Genomic DNA, 22566 nt, shown 5'->3' with positions numbered 1-22566 from the left:
TGGGAAGGTGATATGGTGGGGGGTGGCCAGGGTAGTAGAGTAGGGACTGGTACCTAGGGGACTAGAAAAACATTGTTTTCCCTGGCCTCAGTTTCCTTGTCTGTAAAATGAGGATGTAGGACTAGATCATTCCTAAAGGGCTCTTCCAACCCTAAAGTTCAGCGATGATGATGATGATGACGACGATGGTGATGGTGATCATGGTGATATGATGGTGATGATGGTGATGATGGTGACAGTGGTGATGTGATATTAAAGGTAAGTGATCTCAGAATCATTTCCAGCCACCGCCACTACTGCCAACACTCCTCAAATTCTGACCCCACTGAGGCAGAGGCCTATGGGGTGGGCTGGTGACAAGAAGGAAAGGAAAATCTGGAAGGCAGAGTGAAGGGATGATCTAAGATGTTGCTACATAGCAAGCCAGGACTCACCACCAGTGAATGGCAGCTATGATTTTTATTGTCATCTCCCCCTTACAGAATTAGGAAATTGTGGCTCAGAGAGAAAAATAAAGCCAAGGAATTCTAAAGTCAAGGGAAGACACTCAGGTTCAGGGAATATGTGTGACCGACCCAAGACCACTCAACGACAGCTATTAGGTGGTTGGGCTTAGGCTCAAGTTTAGTCTCGGCTCCTAATCTCATCCTTCTTCCATTCTACTATGCCCCTTCAAGGTAAGCAAATCAGTATAATCAGAACCAGGGGGATCCTTAGGATCTGTGAGAGACCTGAAACCAACAGCAGTTTCTTTTTTTGGAGGAGATAGAGGATGATGCCAGGCCAGCCTCAGAGTGGACTTTGAAAGGTAATGGTACTCTTGGTCCAGCCACTCCTTTCCCGTTTGGGCCCAGGGAACCCTGAGCAGGATCCATGCAGGCAGAGAGAAGTTGCCCCAGCTGGAAGGAGGACCTTAGCCAGTCTTTGTGGGAGGGAATGAATTTGAAAGCACCTGCTCCCTGCTTGGCTGTTATGGGGAACTATGGGCGGGTATAAGAGAAGTATATGCCACAGCCCCTGTTTTAGTTTTCCAGGTGGCTGAAAGCAGAATCCTTACAATGGGTTGGCTTGTAACAGTGAGAATTTATTTAGCTTATAGTTTCGAAGCTGAGAAAAATATCCACTCAAATCATCGGCGAGGCGATGCTTTCTTCCTGAAGACCAGCTGCTGGCCATCCTGGACTCCTCCGCTGCGTGGTGGCATCAGCTGGCCTCTCCCTTCTCTTCCCGGTGTCCTTGATTTCAGCTTCTTGCTTCTGTGGGTTCCTCTCTTTGTATTCACCCATTTATAAGTGACTTATAAGTGACTCCGGTAAGAGGACTAAGACCCACCCTGGATGAGGTGTGTTGCACCTGACGGAAGGAGCCTCATCAAATGATCCTGCTTACAATGGGTCCATACCCACAGGAATGGATTAAGTTTAAGAACATGCTTTTCTGGGGGGAACATACAATTTCAAACCACCAGAGCCCCTGAGAGGAACAGGATGGAAAGGCAGGGTGGCTTGGTCCGGGAGTCTGGGACCTCGGGCCTCGAAGCTTCCACTCCACTCTGGACAACTAAGGTCAGAGCCCCTCGTCTATCTGGGCCCCAGCTTCCCTGTCTGTAAATTTAGGGAAAAAAATAGAGAAATGAATTTGAAACAATTACGAGCTGTTAGGAAGAAAATATGCTATAGTTACCACAAAGCGTCTTTCTTTTTAAGCATTTATGGAGCTAGTGATTTACCCAGCAATGGGTTAGATTTTGGCCTCTTCTGCTTGGGGCGAGGAGGCTACGCTTTCACATTCCTTGCTCCCTTTATATGGCAAATAGTGCAGGCAAGCATCTAAAAAGCACCCCCTGGGAGAGGAATGGACCTCTGTAAGAAACACAGCAGAGCCAGGAATCTGAGTGTCGAGGGAGAATTTATTTCTCACCACGCTTTCCCTCCACCCTCTTGGAGGTGTCCCGTGGCAGTGAGCATCGGGGGGCTTCATTCTTCCATCTTCTGTGTAAGGAAAAAAGATCCATACAAGGGAGATGAGTCCAGCCGGGTGGGCGACTGAACATGGTCTTGAGGCGGTACAGCTAGGAAGGCTGGAACTCCAGAGGGACGTTAAGGAATGGCGTTTCCCTTCACACATGGTGAAAACACACTGATCAAGCAGCTGGAGAGAGCACAGCTGCCCTGAAAAGCAGGGGCTTCTTGGGCAGCTCCTCCAGCAGCAGGGAGAGGTGGGCGAGGGAGGAGGATGTCTCCTTGGAGCCTCTCTACTCCCTCTCCTGCCAGCCTGGAACTGCAGGAGCCTTTGCTCTCTGAGTGCATGGCCAGCAGCAGGGTGGGCGGACCAAGGGGCCGCCTCCAACCCCTCCCCGGGTGGTCTCTTGGCCCCCAGGTCTCAGGATTCCCCGGGAAGAAGCCATGCCCAGGTGGGCGCTCTCACCTGGCTTCCCGCATCCCGGCTCTTGGCCCTCAGCTTGTTGACTTGGGTCTCGGCGATGTCCGCTCTCTCCTCAGCCTCCTCCAGCTCGTGCTGGACTCTCCGGCACCTGGACAGCTGCGTGTTGGCCTGTTCTTCCTGAAAGGGGAGACAGAGGGTGTAAGAGGCTCCCAGTCCCCACGACCTCCTGGGGAGTGGGGGAACCAGGAGAGCTTGGGCCCTGGATTCCCTAATAGCAGAGGAGGGAGGACATCGCTCTCAGCTCATGACCATGGATGGTGCTCCAAGGTCACCTTGCTGGAGCTGCCGCCCCTTCCCCTTCTAGGACTCCCTCATGGTCATCCCCTACCCTGTAGGCTGTGTCTCCCATGAGAGCTCCTAGGAGGATGCCCAAGTCCAGAGTTCTCCCCGGGCACCTGGAGGTGCCTGGGGGACAAATGGCCAAGTCTCCATTGTCCCGTGCCTCCACCCAGTACCATCTGTCTATGGCCGCTTCATCAAAGAGGTCTATTTTGGGAGTGACCCAAGGGTTCCTGATCAAGATGCCCAGGAGGCAACCTCCAGCCTGGCTGGTCCTGCTGGGATGGTGCTAATCCAGTGTACACTAATCCCTCATCTACTAGATCAGATCTGCTTCCCTGAGGTCAGGACAGAACCCCCTGGCCTCCTGAGCAGAAGAAAAACAGGCTAGGAGAGAAGCCATGTGCTCGGTCATTTGGGTTCCCCAAATTTTGTTCCTTGGAATACTAGTTCTGTGGGATGCTCAGCAAAAAACAAAAAGTTTCTAAGGTCAACGAAATATCATAAATGCTTCCATTTTGGAATATCATTACAGATGAACCACTAAAAGCTGAGACATCCCACAGGAAAGCAGCCAGTTGAACTTGGCTTAACCCAGAGTTCAGGATCACTTATTTAGTTAGTCAATAGAAAAAGGCCCCCTGTGCACCCCACCCCAGCTTCCTGCCATGTCACATCCCTTGGACCTCGTGTTCCCTGAGGATGCATGGTTTCAACCCATTCCATTTACTCCCTTCGACTTCACCCACTACACAGATCACGGCAGCAGATCCGAAAGGATGGCGGGCGTTGGGGGGCGCTGAGAGAGGACGGAGGTGGCCGGGACGTGGCAGTGTGGCATAAGGGGGTGCTGTGAGCTAGAACGGGGTGTCAAAGGCCGGGCCAAGGGGGCAGGGAGGGCTGGTGGGGTGGGCTGAGGCTGTCAGGGAGAGTCCGGGTGGAGCTGGCAGGGTGGGCGGAGGGGACGTGGGGTGGGATGAAGTGAGGTGGTCCAAGGTAGAGAGGGCGGTGGACAGCGCTGGGCCAGGGCGTGGGAGGCCAGAGGCTCAGAGGTCCTGGTGATGGGGCAAGTTTGACACAGAGCCGGGGAGGGGGGGCAGGTGTCCCTGTGTTTATAGAACCCAGCGCAGGCCCGAGGCCCAGGGGGCTCGGCACGTCTCTCAGCGGGAGCTGGTGTGGGCGCCGGGCTTGGAGGGGGCGCCCTGGGGGCCTCTGTACTCACGGCCTCTTCAGCCTGCCTCCTGTAAGCTTTCACTTTGGCCTGCAGCTTGTCCACCAGGTCCTGGAGCCTGAGCATGTTCTTGCGGTCCTCCTCAGCCTGCAAACAGAGCAGCCGTGGCAGGGCCCCGCCGCCCCATTGCGGCTTCTGATGGGGTTTCAGTGACAAAGTGTCAGCTGGGATTTTTTTTTCTTTTATTTCATCCTAATGTCAGAGTTCTTGAACTTGAAAACTGCAGGTAAGGTGGTTACATCTGTGGACGTCCTTGTTTTGAGGAAATGCGCGCGGCAGCTTTAAGTGTTCAAGGAGCATGATGTATATGTGATCTACACTCGTGATTAGGAAACGGGTGGAGAGACAGACAGACACTGAGGTTTGTGAGACACCTGCCTGGTAGGTCAGTTCCTTGACTTTGCGTTCGTACTTGTGGGCCCCCTTAAGAGCTTCGGCGCCCCTCTTCTGCTCAGCGTCCAGCTCATTTTCCAATTCCCTCACCTGGGTATAGTGAAGAGAAGACAGAAGTCAAGGCTGCTCTCTCTGGCTTCTTTCGTGGACTTATGTGCCAGGCAGCTTAAGGTGGGCTCAAGATGCCCAAATTGGGAAGTGGATGTGACTGAAGTGATTGAGCTCCTGCCTACCATATGGGAGTACCCTGGTTCAGTTCCTAGTGCCTCCTAAAGAAGACAGTGAGCTGGCGTGATGGGCAGGCACAGTGAGCTGGTGCAGCAAGATGATGCAACAAGAGACACAGGAGAAAAAACATAATGAAAAACACAACAAAGCAGGCAATGGAGGTTCCTGGTGCCTCCTAAAGAAGATGAACAAGACATTGAGCTGAGATGACAGGCAGGCACGGCAAGCTGATGCAACAAGAGACACATGAAGAAAAGCATAATGAGAGATAACAATAACAAAAAAGCAGGGAACAAGGTGGCTCAAGAGATTAGGCACCTCCCTCCCAAACCAGAAGTCCCATGTTTGGTTTCTGGTGCCCTCCTAAAGAAACAAGGAAGGGAAGCAGACGTAGCTCAACTGAGAGTCTGCCTACCATATGGAGGGTCCAGGGTTCAATACTCAGGGCCTCCTGGCCCATGTGGGGAGCTGGCCCATGCACAGTGCTGCCGCACGCAAGGAGTGCCCTGCCACATAGGAGCACCCCCGCGTAGGGGTGCCCCACACACAAGCAGTGCATGCTGCAAGGAGAGTCACCCCACATGAAAAAAAAGTGCAGCCTGTCCAGGAGTGGCGCTGCATACACTGAGAGCTGATGCAGTAAGATGATGCAACAAAAAAGAGACATGGTTTACCAGTGCTGCCTGACAATGCAAGTAGACGCAGAAGAACACAGAGCAAATGGACATAGAGAGCAGACAATGGGGGGTGGGAGAACGGGAGAGATAAAAATAAAAATAAAAATAAATCTTATAAAAAAAAAGAAACAAGGAAGATGAACAGACACAGCAAGTGCAAACAATGAGGGGGTGGGGAGAAATTAAAAAAAAAAAAATGCCTGAAATATATTTTGCAAAGGTATGTCTTCCTAGGGCTCAGGAACCAAATTTTTACACACAAGGCCACACCCTGGCTTTGCGCAAATTGGAACAAGACGCAGTCCTAAATGCTCACAAAAAATGCCCCTTGCCCTGGGGCCGTGCTGCCCGTGGTGGCCCTAGTTCCTGAGAAAGCCAGGCAGCAGGGATGGGCTGGGGGAGAACCCAGGGTCCCGGACTGTCAAAGGTGTTTTCGAGCCCAGCCCCCACCGATGAGCCAGAAGATCCAAAGCAAAGTCAGTCACCATCCCTGAGCATGCGATCCCATAGACTGAGAATGGAGATGATACCTCCTACCTCAAATGTGGGGGCCCAGGGGGCTAACGTAAGTGTATTTTTAACGTGAGCAAGCACTACACAGGTGGTGTTAATTCAGAGCTGCGCCTGCCTTTCCTGAAGTCTTGAGAATGCCCGTCACCAATCAGGCAGGGGGTGGCAACCAGCTACGGCCCCACTCCCCTGGGAATCCCAGGGGTCAGAGTGAGGGAGTGGCTCGGGACTGGTGAGATGGGACCTAAGACCTGCCAGTGGGAGAGCTCTACTCTGGGCACTGTTCCAGAAAAAGACCCTGGCTCCCAGGGTTATGGGGCAGATCTATGTGGGAAGCTGGGAATTGGAGGATAGTCAAGGTGCCTCCCCACAGAGCGGGGAGGTTGGCTGAGGGCTCCCTGCCAACCCAGGAAGTCAGAGGATCACGGGCATGGGACAGAATCCAAGTGGCAATTAAAGAGGGAGGTTGAGAAGGCCCCATGAGAAGGACAGGCTTAAACTCATCTGAGTGGACTAGGACTGGGAATAATTCAAAATAATCATTGAAGGACTCTTGGGGTGTGTGTATTGGGGGGGAGTTTTCACTTTGCCAGTGTTTACTTTTATGACTTAACTTAGCTATGGTCTTATAGGTCTCAGGAAAACAAAACAAAACAAAAAATGCCACAAAAACATCTACCAAAAAAAGCCCTTCCAATTTAAAGGGTCCATGTGCCTGGGGCCCAGATCCTTGGGAGCCTGGTGTAATGACTATATTTGGGGGCTTTCCTGCTGGGAAAGTTGTTTCCTTTCCTTTACCCCCTCCCTTAGCCTCCTTGCGCTCAGGCTTTCACTTCCTCTCCCCGAGACCACAGAGGCGTTTAAACAACCTCCTCTGCATAGTCCTTCTCAAAAAGGTCATTGCCAGTGCGGCCTATTTTCAAACCAAGTCAAATAAATCATCACAGTCTTAAAGGGAGAGCCAAGGGGTACAGGGAAAGGAAGGAAGCATCAGCCAAAAAGCTGAACAACGAAAAAAGGAGTGGATTCAAGAGAAAGAGAGGGCAGGACTGTCCAGCATTTGGGGATTGAACCTCCTAGTGCACTAACTTAGAGGAAGATGCAGCCCTCGCCCTCCTTTCAGGATGGGGTGAGAAATCTACTAGAACTGCAGACAGTGAGAAGAGATCAGAAAAGCTGGGAAGGCATTGTCCCCAGAGTGGGAGACAAAGAGAATCTACAGATTTTATGTCGGATGGGCCATTATTTATCAAAGTCAAGGTTGGTCCAAAAGGTAAGTTACACCAAAATGTGGGATTTTGTAACTGCAAAGGTCCTTTTTCCACATCTGTAGATATAAATCTACATAAGACATAGAATGTGAACACTAAAAATTGTACTTGCAGTTCAGTTATTTAGGCAGAAGCATGCCAAGAGGGATTTGTGTGCCTTGAAGGGTAGAGAGAGATGAAAGAGAAACGGGTGGGAAACTTGGATCACAGGGACTTTTGCGAGCAATCCCAAAACTGCGCTTGTGGTCCGCTCACTCAGGGGCCACTTTCCCACGACCTAAATTTCTGGATGGTGGTTGTGCCTGGGATGGCAGAACCTGATGTCGCTCCTGGAGTGCGAGTCCTATCGAACCACCCTACCCGCGCCTCCAGTTTCTGGATCTGCTTCTTCCCGCCCTTCAGGGCCAGCTGCTCAGCCTCATCCAGACGGTGCTGCAGATCCTTCACTGTCTGCTCCAGGTTCTTCTTCATCCGCTCCAGGTGGGCGCTGGTGTCCTGCTCCTTCTTCAGCTCCTCAGCCATCATGGCCGCCTAGTTAGGTTCACAGGAGAGATCAGGGGCCATCCAGCCCATCTCCACCCAGAGGCTGCAGAGAGGCTGCCAGGCCTAGCACGGGGTGGCAGTGACTGGTCCTGCTGGCGCAACGCCTCCCTCCTCTACCCAGGCCACCATCTCTGGTCACTCATAGCATCCCTTCCCACTCGGCTTCCACTGAGAATCCATCTCATTACGTCTCTCCAGGAAGCCACTACTAACTGATCATAAGAAGGTGGAAACTTTTGGCTCTGCCTGGCTTAGCAGCCCCTTTTTTGACCTCCAAACACCATCCCTGAGAAGAGAGAACTGGGCTCACGTCTGTGATGGCCTTCTTTGCTTTCTCGTCGGCATTTCTGGACTCCTGGAGAGAGTTTTCCACCTCTGCCAGGCACTGAGCTATGTCGGTCTCCAGTTTTTTCTTGGTGTTTATCAGGCTGGTGTTCTACGAGGAAAGTTAGATAACAGGGGTTTAGGTCATATTTGGGCACCGAAAACCATTGGAAGGCCAGGGGTGGAGTGGAGAAGGAAATAAGACATGATTATGTGCCATTTCTTGTTTTTTCACTCAGGTGACCTGCTAGATACTGTTTCATTCTTGACCAAACAGAAAGTCCTGAAACAGACCCAAGAACTGAACTGAGTAAATGATAAAAGTAGAATTTCAAATATTTGAGGAACGATAGATTATTCAATAAAAGATTATTAAATAAAAAGGATAGATTTGAATGAGGAAAAGGTTGATAGACATAATTATATAAAATGAAAAAAATTTAATCATCAAAATATATCATAAATAAAAATGCATGGGTGATGACAAACTGGAAAACCTTTGCAATGCGTATTATTGAAACAATATTATCTTAAAATGTAAATAAGACAAACCTATAAGAAAAAGATACAAATAGGTAAGCCACACTAGAAGAAATACAAATGGCCAAGAAATATGAGGGGAAAAAAAGAAATAAGGATAATAGAATGAGTTGTTTTTCAACTATCAAATTGGTGAAGATTAAAAAAAGTAATAGCTCGGGTCTTTGAGAGTTTATTGGAAAGAACTCTCACATAATTTCCCAAAGAGAATGAAAATTAGGGCAACCTTGCTGAGGAATAATTTGCAATAGGTTACAAATATCTTTACTGTTTTGACCCTGAAATTTTCCTGGCAGGTGCAAATTTAGCTGCAAGGAAGTTCATCAGTAAAAATTTTTACTGGAAATAACCTAAAGTTATTATTGTTGGAAGTTATCCAACAATGACAGGATTGATTAAATAAAAACGCCATCATAACACAACTCTAACGGACTACTTTTCTGTTATTACAAACCATGTCACGGAAGATTATTTAACGATGTAGACAGAAGTTCATGAGACATGGTTAAATGGAAGTAACAGGTTGCAAAATGACCATTCACATTTTTAGTAAAAAGAAATTTATGCACACATAGACAAGAGCCCAGTAATGAGGTCCCTGTGTTAACAAACCATTACATATTGTTTGGTAATGCATGTGATATTGTTATGTGATGACCTTAACATAACATTATGAGAGCTCCTCACCCCATAATGTAAACGATATGGTTGATTTTGTTCTTCTATTTGTGTGCTTGCATTTTCTATTTTTTAAAAGAAGGGACTTAAAAAAAAACTATTGTAAAAGTGATAAAGTGATGAAAGTAATTATTTCAAAAGAGAGTTCTAATTTTCTTAGATCGTGGCTTAACGGTAACATCCTTTGTGAAACCTTCCCAATCCCTTCATGCCTTAATTAATCCTTCTTGACTTTCCTGCGACATGCATGAGAGTTTTTAATCTTCTAATAAAAGGAAGTCCAGAATCTGTCCATCTAGGGTCACAGTTATTCCAAGAATGAATGAAGCTTAAGGAAATTTTGTCTTGCACGCTCACCAGGGAGGAAGGGCAATGCTCATTGCCACCACGTGCCTGGGGCCCTACCTGCCGGCAGGTGTCCCCCCTGAGTGGAGGCAGAATGGTCCCACCTGGGAGTGCAGGAGCTGCGCCCTGTCGCTGGCCTCCAGCAGCTCCTGCTCCGACAGCCTGCGGGCCCGCTCGGTCTGCTCCAGCGCCGCCTTCATCTCCTCCAGCTCCTCCAACAAGAGGCCGTTCCTGCGTTCCACGATGGCCAGCTGCTCCTTGAGGTCTTCGTTGCTCCTCAGGGCGTCATCCAGGTGTAGCTGGGAGTCCTGCAGGGGAGACCAGGAGTGAGGCCAGAGCCGGAGCGCGGGCTGGAGGCCAGCAGGGCATGTCCAGCGGCGGGGCTCACCTTGAGCTGGCCCTGGACGGTGCGGAGATGTTTCTGGGTCTCTGCCACCTGGCGCTGGGAGTGGCCCAGCTGGATCTCCATCTCATTCAGATCCCCCTCCATCTTCTTCTTCAGCCTCAGGGCGTCATTCCGACTCCGGATTTCGGCCTCCAGAACACTCTGCGTGGCCTCCGCTGCCCGCTGGCTGTTCCTTTTTAGCTGCTCGATTTCTTCATCCTTCTCAGTGACCTTCCGGTCAAGCTCGGATTTGACCTGGCTCAGCTCTAGTTGGACACGCAAGATCTTGCTCTCTTCATGTTCCAAGGAACCCTGAAAAAAGCAAAGGAGCAATTGGCAGCTGTCTTCTTGAATGAGTAGTTCCATCCCCATTATGATAAAATGGGTATTATTACACCCATTTTACAGCCAAAGGGCACGATATTCAGAGAGGCCAAATGACTAAATATCTCCAGTAATGAAACTGGGACAGACATTCAGAAATGTTATTAATAAACAATCTTACATCTTGAGGGGGACAAAGCATCCTTTATGAATTAGTAAAATTTTCTCGAGGGTATTTATTTTTAATAATGACCATAAATCTGGAGCCAATCTCGTCTCTAAAAATGACAAGCCACTCTATATTGATGGAGCAATTGCTCTGCTGTTATCCTGTGATAGTTTGAATTTCCCTGGGAACATCTTAACCATCTGCTGTACGCTGGCCACAATAGATTACATCTGGAGAGCCGGGGTCCTATTTGAACTGGACAAAATTCCTGATGGCCAAAGATGATCATGTGAGACTCTATATTAAAACTGATGGGGGAAGTGGATGTGGCTCGAGCAGTTGAGTGCCTGCCTCCCACACGGGAGGTCCTGGGTTTGGTTCCTGGTGTCTCCTGAAAAAACAAAAGCAAGCAACAAGCAAAACAAAATGATAAAACTAACTCAGGGAAGTTGATGTGGCTCAGTGTTTGAGCTCTAGCTTCCCATAACGGAGGTCCCAGGTTCAATCCCTGGCCCCTGGTACCTCAAAAAAAAAAAAAAAAAACACAACTCCAAAAACAAAAACAAAAACAAAACAAAAAAACTGATGGACTCTCAGCCAGGTTCCCAGGATACTTGGTTATTGCCTTCTTGCTTCCTGAGAGGAAGGTGTTGAGGACGTAATGAACAAATTTATTTATTTTCAAAAGGGGAAATATGACGGACTAGAGGAAACTCCGGAGATAAAGCAGCAGAAGGCAGCCTCGGGGATGGCCGGATGTTCTGGCCAAAGGAGCCTCAGTGCTTCTCAGCAGAAGGAGCCCCAAGGTGGGGGGTGGTGTAAGGTCAGCCTCCTCCAGTTCCTGAGCTTCAAAACGTCACATCCCAGATACTTGCCTCCACCTCTTCTAAAGCAGCCTGGAGATCCGACTTTTCATGCTCCGCTTGCTTCTTGGTCTTTTCCATTTCCTGGAGATTCTTGCCAGTCTCTGCAATCTGCTCAGTTAAGTCAGAAATCTCTTCTGCAAAGGACAGGCTCGATTTAGGCTGTTTCGACAGGCTCCGATTTAAGGCATAAGCATTTGCCAGGCAGTTTAGGATTGGTGATTCATTTGTGATATTTACACAGGAGAGAATAAAGCGAAAGCCATTCAGATGTGGCGTTGGCAAGACAGAGGTGCTACCTCCTGAACTATGTGGAGAAAGGAGTGATGGGAAAGCTTTTTAACCCTAACACTTCACCAGGTTTCCAAAACAGTCACAGAGAGGCCCACAGAAGGACATGTGGAGAAAATGCATGGAATCATTTTCTTTCAGAACCAGAAGGGACTTTCGGGGGCCTCAGGTCTGATCTTTGTAGAACAGGAGGCTGCTAGCCTAAGAGAGTTAGGGACATGCCCGAGGACATGAAGTCACTAAGAGACAGAAGCCCTGAAGGGGCTTGCTCTCTAACATAGCAGTGGGCGTAGCGACCCATTGTGCCCTCACTTTTCAAAAATAAGACCTCGCCGCTGCAAGGCTCACACGAAGTGGGTGTTGGTCTTGGGACAAGCAGTGAAAGTGAGGCGGAATGGGTGAGACTTTTGCGGGGCAGTGGGAAGGAGGAGGTGTCTGGAGATGACAGTGGACAAGTGGGGAGGGGGTGGCCGGAGGAGAAGGGGAAATAGTGACACACCCTGGCAGGAGAGAGCTGACCTTGCAGGTTTTTATTCTCTCGCCTCAGGGTCTCTAGCTGCTCTACCACCTCCTCGTAGGCATTCCTCATCTTGAAGATTTCAGTACTAAGGGACCTCGACTCTTTCTGAGCAGCTTCCAACTCAGCCTGGCTTGCCTCCAGCTTTTGCTTCCACTCTGCAAGGACCTAGGAGATGACCAAGGCACATGTGAGAATCGGAAAGGACCAGGGAACTTGGGAGAATCTACATCAACAGGAGTTGGCAGCAGTGCCAAGGTTTTACCCTTCCATCCCGGGGCACCCAAGAAAGAGGGCGGGCCCGCATTCTACATCAGTGGCTCCAAACTCTGATATACCTACAGAAGCTCTGCTGTATTCTTCTTAAAGATACTTGGATCTCAAAATAATCTGAATTATTTTGCTCTCTAACATAGCAGTGGGCGTAGCGACCCATTGTGCCCTCACTCAAATTCCCTTTGGAGGGACTGTCATAAATGTAAAGAATCACCCACAGGGCATCCCAAATCCCCCAAACTGAGACTCAATGCTTTTACTGAGGGGTTCCCACAATGTGTGTGCATCTCACATAACCAAGTGTGAAAGGCTGCCACTTTTGTCACAGCTACCCTAAGTCGTTAGGGTAGGACCTTATCGAGGCTCCTCTGCTTCTTGTCCAGGGTGGCACAGGCTGTGTTGGCTCGCGCCAAGTCAAGCATCAGGTCGTCCACTTCTCCCTGTAGCCTCTGCTTGGTTTTCTCCAAAGACGCGCACTTGGAGTTCACTGCCTCCATGTTTTCCTCCGCTTCCTGAAGCCTCTGGGCCAGTTTTTTCCTAAAAGAATCAGAGTTTGGGGGGAGGACAAGGTGGACTACTTCAGAAGGTCTAGGGAAACTTTCAGATCAGAACAGAAAGGAGATGAGAAGAGAAATAAACAGTCTGTAAGGGGTTAGCGTTTGATAAGACCAAGAACTAAAATAGGATGAAGGGAGAGGACCCAAGTGTCACCTAAAGAATCCCAAAGTGCTTGGTGGCAAAGCAAGTCACCAAGGAATCACCAAAGGGAATCAGGTGGAACGAACAGTTCCCCTGGGGAAGGTGAGGGAGACCCTGAGCGGGTAGGGGACACTCTCTGAATGTTGAAAACACTCAGATGTGGAAAGGAAGAGAGATTCTGTCAAGGTAGGAAGACTTCTCTCTCCCTTTGCTTGTATCCTAGGGTCACCTCTCCTGCTGTAACCTTGGAGCACATACTTGGCCTCCTCCAGCTCCTCTGTGCGCTGGATGGCGTCCGTCTCGTATTTGGTCCTCCACTGGGCCACCTCGCTGTTGGCCTTGGACATTGCCCTCTGCAGCTCGGCCTTGGATTCCTGCTCCTCCTCGTACTGTTCCCGCAGCAGGTCGCAGTCGTGGCGGGAGGACTGCAGGGCGTGGGCCAGGGCGTTCTTGGCCTGGGAGTTGTAGTGGTAACAAAATGGCAAAAACATTTGTCCGCTTTCCAAGTTGAGGCATACCCATTTAAACCAGCAACGTTCCAACGCGAATCATTCACGTGCTGCCTTCACAGATGTTGCCGTAACAGTTCATCACCTCTTTTACTTACTTAATAGCATCTTGAAGTTGGTGTCTTTATTATGTTTAAGTATATTTATTGACAAACTAAACTTTTTTACACTATAGTAAGTTGAACACCATTAACACTTGTCATAAACGGAAGATAATCATAAGAGTGAATGCAATGGAAATGAAGCAATGCTATCAGCTTCTAGCTGGGTACTGTTGCCTGCTGTGGCTCTGCGCTTGAGACTTGGTCTATATTTGTTAGAAAGCTAAATAAGCAGGTGCTAGAGAGGCATTAACCATGTCAAGACCTGTTCCTTGATGCAATCAGAAGGATTAAAATAATTATAAAGGGAATAATTTTTTGCACTATTTGATGCAGTGGTGTGGACTGCTGTGCCTGTGAAACATCTAAAAGCATCTTTGGTGGCACCAGCAGGCTGTGTCCTACAGAGGAATGCTCCTGTGGACTGCACTGTTTACACCACACTAGCTGCTTTTTCTGAGCAGGTGAGGCCATCCCTAGAGGGCTCCTTCACTTGCTCCCATCTGGATAGGAGGATAGTTGAGCTCTAATCCTAACATTAAATCACAGAACACCATCTGGTGCCACCATCAAAGAAAAGAGTCCTGTCGAGGCAGTGCAGTAATTTGCACACATTCATCCTTTTAAAAATGCAAGCAAACAACAAAACTTGACCAAAGAAGAAAAACTTAGCAGTGACTATATCCCTGCCAGGGCACAGTCTCTCTCCTGAAGTGACCTTCTCATTGGTTATTCAGGCTCTGGTTCTAACCCTTGTCAGTGACCGAACCATGCCCTCCACAAGACAAGTTCAAGTCCTAACCTCTGTCCTGTGGGTATGAACCCATTTGGAAATAGGACCTTTGAAGACGTTATTATTTGTTAAGTTGTAGACTCTTTTGGGAATAGGAGCTTCAGCAATCCTATTTAGATGAGGCCAAATTGAATCAGGGTAGGTCTTAATCCATATGACCAGAGTCTTTGTAAGCAGAGGAAATTCAGACACAGAAGTAGAAGCCAGAAGTCAGCAGAAACCAAAGAAGCAGACACAAGGAGAGAGACATGACGGTATGATGGAAGACTGCCAGAACACTACAGCCTCTGGGAGAAAGCAAACTCTGTTGAGATCTTGATGAACTTGATGGACTTGATGGGCTTTTGGACTTGTAGCCCCCAGAACCATGAGACCATCAGTTCCTGTTGTTTAAGCCAACTAGTTTATGCTATTTGTCAAAGCAGCCATGGGAAAAAGACTATCCTCCACCATGTCTGCCAAAGATCTTTACCTTACAACAGAAAGATGAGGAAAAATTATAGCCCTTGTCCTTCTTTAGAAAAGGTGGGTGAAGTTTGGGGGGAGTTCCAAAAGGTTACCTAATATGTTCTGGCCACTGAGTGGAAACCTTAGGATGGAGTTTATGTCATCTTGTGGATTCCTGGATTCTTATTTCAATGCTGGGACACATATGTCAGCAGTGTTTACTAAGCCCCTACTGTGTTCACAGTTGTAGCTACTACTATGGTGAAAAATTATTCTTGCTCCTCCAGGAGTTTACAGATAGTGGGAGACATACATTATAAGCATAAATATCTAGGTACTGAAGTGAAGAGCATGATAATGATGCTCATATATATGCAAAAAACCCAAGGGTGCCCCCCGAACCATGTAACCTTTTTGGAAGAATGGAGATAAAAGTGGGATGTTCTTGCAGATGATACACAAAGCATGATGACAGAGAAAGAGGAGGCATTTTCAGTGGACAGGGGGACTAGCTGGGCAGAATATAAGAATCCACGGAGGCAGAGATGGTCAAGCTAATGGCAGTAATGGGGACAAGGTGGCCCTGGATGGAGAAGAGAGGTTAGCAGACTCTGCCTGCCCCGCCCCCCACCTTAGGGACAGAGGAGCCCAGAGGACTGAGTACCCCGGTAGAGTTTTCCAGCTCTGAGGAAGGACATCCAATGTCAAGGTCCTCCGACCTCAAACAGCAGGTACCTCCTATTGTGTTACAAGGCAGAGAGGAGAAGACCAGGCTTGGTGGTGCAGCACCATCCCTCACCAGCCCTGGGGGTGCAGAGGTTGTCCTGCCCGGCTTCTCAGGTCCCATCTGACTCTGCCATTCCATACAGTGGGCTGTCCTTACCTTGGTTTCTTCTTCCAGCTGCCTCTTCAACTCCTCCACTTGCTGGGTGAGGCCTTGCTTGCCTTTGATTAACTGTGAAATCAGAGACTCCTTCTCTTCCACTTGGCGGCTCAGCTCCCCTAACAAAGAGATGGGACCCCGGCATCAGTGCTGCTGAGCACCCCTCTTCTGTGCGCCCCCCGGACCAGAGAGCCCTGCCCCCTCCTCACCATTTTGGGTCTGCAGCCGTGCCTTCTGCATGTTCAGATCATGGATTAACTGTGCCTGCTGCTCATCCTTGGCTTTGACCTCATTAAACTGGTCTTCCACAGTCCGACACATTCGTTCCACGTTACTCTTTAAAAAAAATCATGCACGGGAAAAATGGGTGGCTGATGCCCAGTAGTGAACTGGACAGTTTGATAGTTTAGCTTCTTGTCGGGCAAAATGAAAATGAAATTATGGAATGCATAAAGGTTGGTTTAAAAATCCTAATTACTTCAGATTTGATATACTTTGATTTGTGCTTGCCGCTTAGTCATCAATAGCTTGGAACATCAGCTTTTGGTACTTAAGTATTTAATGATTTGTAAACAAACCTTTGAGAAGATGCTACTCAGGGGAACTCCATGATCTTCTTGTAATGGAAGTAATTTTGTTGCCATGTGGATAATATTACCCTCTGATTTATCTGTTTGCCAGCAACATCTTCTGGTAACAGCGCTGAGCGTTTCATTTAATAATACAAAATTTTCCAAATGGTGGAGGGAGAGAGCAGGGCTGCACCTCTGCAGCCTCTAGGTGGCCTGTAGTTTTGTGAAGGACTTTCAAAAACCTTGTGTATATTTTTCCTCCTCCCTACCACCTCATATAATACAAAATAAAATGTATAGAGCACCTATTTTTCCTTAGACTGGGAAGTGTGAGATGGCAGCAGAAGAGGCAAGGATTTCAGATTCAAGGGAAGCCTTCAAGGAGCTTAGTATCTCTTTAGAAGATGATATGAAAACATGAAGGAATTAGGGGCTGTCAAAAAAGGATGGTGACTCACAAGGAGAGAAACCAAAGGATACAACTACTTGAAACAATGTAAAGCAGTGTGAAACACTTCTTTCACTGGATTTTAAAATAAGAGAGGAAAGAGCATAAGACAATTATGGATGTACGCAGGTCAAGGTCATAAGGAAGGGCTGGCTCCAGGCACAGCAGGTGGCTAATGCTCTAGTTTCTTCTACCCCAGCCCACACCGCACCCTTGCTGGCTTGTTAGAAACAGGGAGAGAGAATACATACAGATGCAACTGCTTAGAGGAAGGGAAAAACCCAGAAGGGGAGAAAGGTCAGAAAAATGGGGAAGCAGGAAAGAACAAGAAAGGAGCCACCACCAGGGTCAGTGGATTGCAGTCAGAGTGAGGAAGAAATCAAGAGAGAGCAAGGAACAGTGGAAACTCAGACCCTAAACAAGGACAGCTAGGTGCTCCACAGGGACCATCTTAAGGCTCTGACTCCCATCCATTCTTTTCCAGCTGGACACCTTGACCTACCGGATGACCCTCTGCAGGAGGCCCACTGCCCCACATCGGAAGACACTGCCACTTCCAGCCTGACCGAGCAGCCCCAAGTACAGCTCAGAGCACCCTGGGATGAGGGCAGCCCTCTAAACTCTGGGTGTGCAGTCTCTCTGTGAGGAAGCCTTTGCTTTGAACTCAAACGCAGAGGCGTGCTTACCAGGAGGCTTTTGATAGTTAAGCTTCAGAGACCCTCATCTGCATGGGCCCCTGAGAGTTGGGGAAACTGTCGAATGTTCTATGTGGGGAGGGGGAAGCCAATGGCAATGAGATGCATTTCTCAGTAAGCATTTCTGCCAAATCTGAGTCTTTAGTGCTCCAGCTATGAGTGACTTATTTTTCTCATTCTAAAAACATATTTACTTGCATACCAATTTTGTATTCATACTTTTGCATACTTTATTTTTTTCTAGGGGGTACAGGGAATTGAACCCAGGACCTTGTACAAGGGAAGCAGGTGCTCACCCACTGAACTACATCTGCTTCCCAATGAGAGTTAGATTTTTGCTTGTTTGTTTTGTTTTTAGGAGGTACCGGGGATTCAACCTGGAACCTCGTACATGAGAAGCAGGTGCTCAACCACTTGAGCTACATCTGCTCCCCACTTTTTCTTAAAGAGCCTTACCCTCCCCATGTTTTAATGCTTTAGGAGCCACAAAACCTGGGTCTGCTCCTGTTCCCATGTATAACTGAACATTGGCCTCCAGCGATGAACCTTGTGAGCTAGGAAGGTGGAGTATAGAAAACCCTACCCAGGAAGGCCCTTTGGTACAATCCATCCATAGGTTTAGTGCTAGAAAATGTCAAATGGATTGGAAACTTTCTGGAAGCAGGATGAGATCTTGAATGACAGCAGATTATTAGATCAAGCCTGAATGAATGACTTAGATTCGTTTGGGGAATTGGGAGCAGGTAGAGTGGGGAAGAAGGTTTCAGTTTAGAACATGCAGTGAGTTTGGGGGACATCAAATTACACATGACTGCTGGGCAGGGGACGTGGCTGCCTGGGATTCCCCAAGAGCAGAGAGGTCAGGTACCTTAGCCTTGGAGACAGTCTCCATATTACTAGCCATGTCGTCGAGCTCCATCTTCAGCTCGCTCTTCTCCTTCTCCAGTTTCTGTTTCACCCTCTGCAGGTTGTCGATCTGCTCCCCCAGCTCAGCCACGCTGTCCGCGTGCTTCTTCCTCAGGGTGGCCGCCGTGGCTTCATGCTGCAGGGTGGCCTCCTCCAGGTCCCTGCGCATTTTCTGCAACTCCGCCTCCCGCTTCTTGTTCATCTCAATCTGGGCTGAAGTCGCCCCACCCGCTTCTTCCAGCCGCTCGCTGATCTCCTCCACCTCCCTGGCCAGGTCGGAGCGTTGTTTCTCAATTTTGCCTCTGAGAGTGTGTTCTGCTTCAATTTCTTCCTCCAGCTCTTCTGTGCGGGCCTGAAAGGGTGACTGTTTCAGGAATGCTGGGGGGTCAGGGCGGGCAGAGAGAGGATACCCACTTCGGGAAAGGTGGTGGTAAGGGATTGAGTTAGGCAGCACAAAGTAAAGAATACATTGTAGCATTATAATGGTGAAAGAACCTGGAAATAACCTAAGTGTCCATCATTAGGGGAATGGCCAAATCAACTGTGATGGAGTTCTGCTCTAAAAGTCCAAGAAGCAGTTACACACTGAGTCTACCATGGATAGCTCTGCAGAACGTATTGCTAAATGCAGAGAACAAGTTGTAGAATTTATGTTAAATTTGTGTTAAAACACATGTAAAGGATGTAAAACTATAAAATTCTTAGAGGATGCATAGGGGCAAATTTTCATGACCTGGGATTCTGCAATAGATTCTTAGATATGACACCAAAGGCATTAGCAGCAAAAGAAACAATAGATAGATTTGATTTCATAAAAATTAAATACTTTCATGCACCAAAGAAAATTATCAGGAAAGTGAAAAGATAACCTACAGAATGGGAGAAAATAGTTACAGACCATATATTGGATAAGGATTTAATATCCAAAATATATAAAGAACTTCTCCAATGCAACAATAAAAAGATGAACAACCAAATTTAAAAATGAGCAAAGGACTTGAGTAGACATTTCTCCAAAGAAGACATACAAACGGCCAATAAACACATGAAAAGATGCTCAACATCATTAGCCATGAGGGAACTGCAAATTAAAGCCACAATGAGATACCACTTCACACCCACAAGGATGCCATTTTTTTTTTAAGCCATGGAAATAATAAGTGTTGAAAATGATGCAGAAAAATTGGAACTCTAGGGTATTCTTGGTGAGAATGTAAAATGGTGAAGCCTCTGTAGAAAGCAATATGGCGGTTCCTCAAAAAGTTAAACAAAGAATTACCATATGACCCAGCAATCCCACTTCTAGTTATATACCCAAAGAGAGTGAAAACAGTGCTTCAGATTCATTTGGGGTTAGGACTGAAGATACTCATACGTCACTGTTTAAAACAACATTATTCATAATAGCCCAAAGCGGGAAACAACCCATCCAACAAAAAATGGATAAGCAAAATGTGGTACATACACACAATGGGATATTGTTTGGCCATAAGAAAATACGAAGTTTTGAGAAATGATGCAACATTGAAGAATCTTGAAAACATTAAGCTCAATTAAATAAGCAAGACACATAATGAAAATTGAATGGTTTTTTGATGACTAGAAATAGCAAATTCACAGAAATAGAAAGAAGATTAGAGGTTAGATTTTAGAGGGGATGGGAGAGAGAAAACACTGTAAAAGAGCACAAGCTTAATATAAAAATATGTAAAGAAAGATAAATTTTGCATATATGTATATAACATATATTTTCTTTGGGGTCCTAAATAAACATAAATACACACTAATGATCTGGATGGACGCACACCCAGCTGAAATTGGTAGTTATTTCTGCAAATTCGGGGAAGCAACTGAAATTAGGGGTGATGGTCAGAGAGCCCTTAATGAGACTATTTAGCTTTACTGGTTATATTTCAATTATTTTCAAGGAAATCTTTTATGTTTGGGTTAGAAAATTAAAATTTAATTTCACAAAAGAAAAGAAAGAACAAAATATTTTCTTTGTCTCTAGTGGGAGAAAGAAAAGTAGAAGCTAAAGAAACAAGGAGGATGGGAAGCGGACTTGGCCCAGTGGATAGGACGTCCGCCTACCACATGGGAGGTCCGCGGTTCAAACCTTGGGCCTCCTTGACCCGTGTGCAGCTGGCCCATGCGCAGTGCTGATGCGCGCAAGGAGTGCCCTGCCACACAGGGGTGTCCCCTGTGTAGCGGAGCCCCACACACAAGAAGTGCACCCTATAAGGGGAGCCGTCCAGTGCGAAAGAAAGTTCCCCCTGCCCAGGAATGGCGCTGCACACATGGAGAGCTGACACAACAAGATGACACAACAAAAAAAGAAACACAGATTTCCATGCCGCTGACAACAACAGAAGCGGACAAAGAAGAACACCAGCAAAATGGACACAGAGAACAGACAACTGGGGTGGGGTGGGGGAAGGGGAGAGAAATTAAAAAAAAAAAAGAAACAAGGAGGGAAAGGGCAAGAAGGGGGCTTGCCAAGGGATTTTCATAATGAGGAAAAGGTTTTGATGCTTTTACCTGCAGTTCTTTAATCTTCTTCTGTAACTGCAAACTGTGGACTTGTTCATTGTCAATTTTGGTTTGTAATTGACTGATTTCAGACTCTTTCCTGCAAGTAGATTTAAAAAACAAAAAGAACATGAAATACAGGCCTTTCAAGTGTGTGTCTGTGGGGAAGAGGTGAGGGGAGGCTTTTGGGCTGAAGCACAAAGATAAAAAATAAAATAGCTACTTCTTCAACTTCTCCTCTACTTGCTGCTTGTCATTTTCTAGATCCATAATGGATTCCTGGGACAATTTCAGGTCTCCTTCCAGCTTCCTCTTCACTCTTTCCAGGTCTGCCCGCAGCTTCCTCTCCTGCTCTAGGCAGCCCTCGAGCTGGGAAGACATGGTGGAAAGGGTGAGGGGCTGCTGGGCAGGCGGGCTTGCCCGTCCCAGCCTGTGCAGGACACTCATGGCTGCTGTCCTGGGTTCCCACAGGGGCTGGCTGCAAACTCCTCGCCCCAGGAGGAAGCAAGTCCTGCCGCTGCCTCTCCTCTCCTCTCTGCTTCCAGCAGAGGCTGCCCGATGGGGCTGGCTGGATCCCTTAGGGGCCCCCTGGGGCCTCTTCTGGCTGATTCCCCAGGCATGGAAATGAGGGTCTAGGGGAGAAGCACACCCATCTACTCCGGCCTCAGCAATATTAAAGAGAGCTGGAAACTCTAAATAGTTCTGGCTGCTGTGGTGAGAAAAACCCCAAAATCTTAAATATGGCCCTTAAGGCATCAACAGCAAAAACGTAACAAGGTGGGGGGAAAATACTTCTCACAGTCACAAATGGAATGACACAAATGAGACGAGACTGGAGTTGAGGAACTCCAAATGACCTACAGTTGGATGCTAATGATGGTGATAATGAGATATCAGCTGCTATGCCCATGTGCTGAGCTTTCTAGGCAACCCTCTGAGGTGGAACACATCTCAGCTCCATCTCAAAATGAAGGAACTGCGCCTTTGTGGGGTGAAGCAGCTTGCTCAGTGCCCCAGATTCATTTGGGATTGGGGCTGAGATCTGAGCTCAAGGATTCTGATTCCAGAGCCTGAACTCTCAGCCCTTGCACTCTCCATTGACCCTCTCTTGCTTGGGCTTCTGCAAGAAATGAATGTTAAAGATGAATAGTAGTGTATCCTCACATCATCTGCTTGCTGTTCAAGCTTGACATTTATTTTGATTAGACCATTGACTTTATCTTCTTCAGTCTGAAGATCATCCAATGTTTGTTGATGGGCTTCTTGTAGAGATTTCTTCTCTTTGGTCAATTTGGAAATGTTTTCTTCAAGAGCTGTCATCTCTTCAGAAAGATTCTTCACCTAGGAGAACATCAACACAACTCAATACTCAAAAGAGCATTGCAGTTTTCAACAAAGAAGGTTGCTTCCTTTTTCTTCTCTTTCTCTCTCTCTCCCCCTTCCTTGTCTCCCTCCCTCCCTCCTTCTCTCTCTCCTTCCTTCCTTCTCCCTCCCTCCCTTCTGTTCAGTAGTTCCTTTGGCCATGTCACTATTGCTCCCCAACAGCGTCACTGTGCTGGCTTCAGTGCTCTGGAGTTGATAATCTCTCAGTTCTTTATCTTCCTCACTGGCTTATCACAGTGTCTCAAATCCTCCAGTTAGGATTATTTCCTTAGAGGTCATTATGTCTCAGAAGAAAGGTCATCACTGAAAGCT

At 47.6% G+C, this 22566-nt stretch overlaps 1 protein-coding gene across 1 annotated transcript in view; it reads right to left on the bottom strand.

Moving 5' to 3' along the window:
• Positions 1-1891: 1891 nt before the first annotated feature.
• The window catches only part of LOC101418957 (myosin-13), a 49335-nt gene continuing 28660 nt past the window's right edge, over positions 1892-22566 (bottom strand). Inside the window, exons 22-39 of the mRNA XM_058283480.1 lie at positions 22036-22212; positions 21095-21240; positions 20881-20971; positions 18305-18694; positions 15931-16057; positions 15722-15840; positions 13247-13443; positions 12643-12826; positions 12016-12181; positions 11218-11342; positions 9853-10161; positions 9569-9772; positions 7888-8013; positions 7395-7565; positions 4334-4438; positions 3947-4042; positions 2428-2562; positions 1892-1991 (exon numbers count right to left, since the gene is read on the bottom strand). Of these exons, the coding sequence (XP_058139463.1) occupies positions 1977-1991; positions 2428-2562; positions 3947-4042; positions 4334-4438; positions 7395-7565; positions 7888-8013; positions 9569-9772; positions 9853-10161; positions 11218-11342; positions 12016-12181; positions 12643-12826; positions 13247-13443; positions 15722-15840; positions 15931-16057; positions 18305-18694; positions 20881-20971; positions 21095-21240; positions 22036-22212 (2883 nt within the window). The 3' untranslated portion in view covers positions 1892-1976. The remainder of the gene's footprint in view (positions 1992-2427; positions 2563-3946; positions 4043-4333; positions 4439-7394; positions 7566-7887; positions 8014-9568; positions 9773-9852; positions 10162-11217; positions 11343-12015; positions 12182-12642; positions 12827-13246; positions 13444-15721; positions 15841-15930; positions 16058-18304; positions 18695-20880; positions 20972-21094; positions 21241-22035; positions 22213-22566) is intronic.

This window comes from Dasypus novemcinctus, chromosome 21 (genome assembly GCF_030445035.2).
Source record: "Dasypus novemcinctus isolate mDasNov1 chromosome 21, mDasNov1.1.hap2, whole genome shotgun sequence".
In the NCBI taxonomy this organism is placed as follows: domain Eukaryota; kingdom Metazoa; phylum Chordata; class Mammalia; order Cingulata; family Dasypodidae; genus Dasypus; species Dasypus novemcinctus.
The sequence above is the reverse complement of the archived record's forward strand: the minus strand, read 5'-3'. Positions and strand labels throughout refer to the sequence as shown.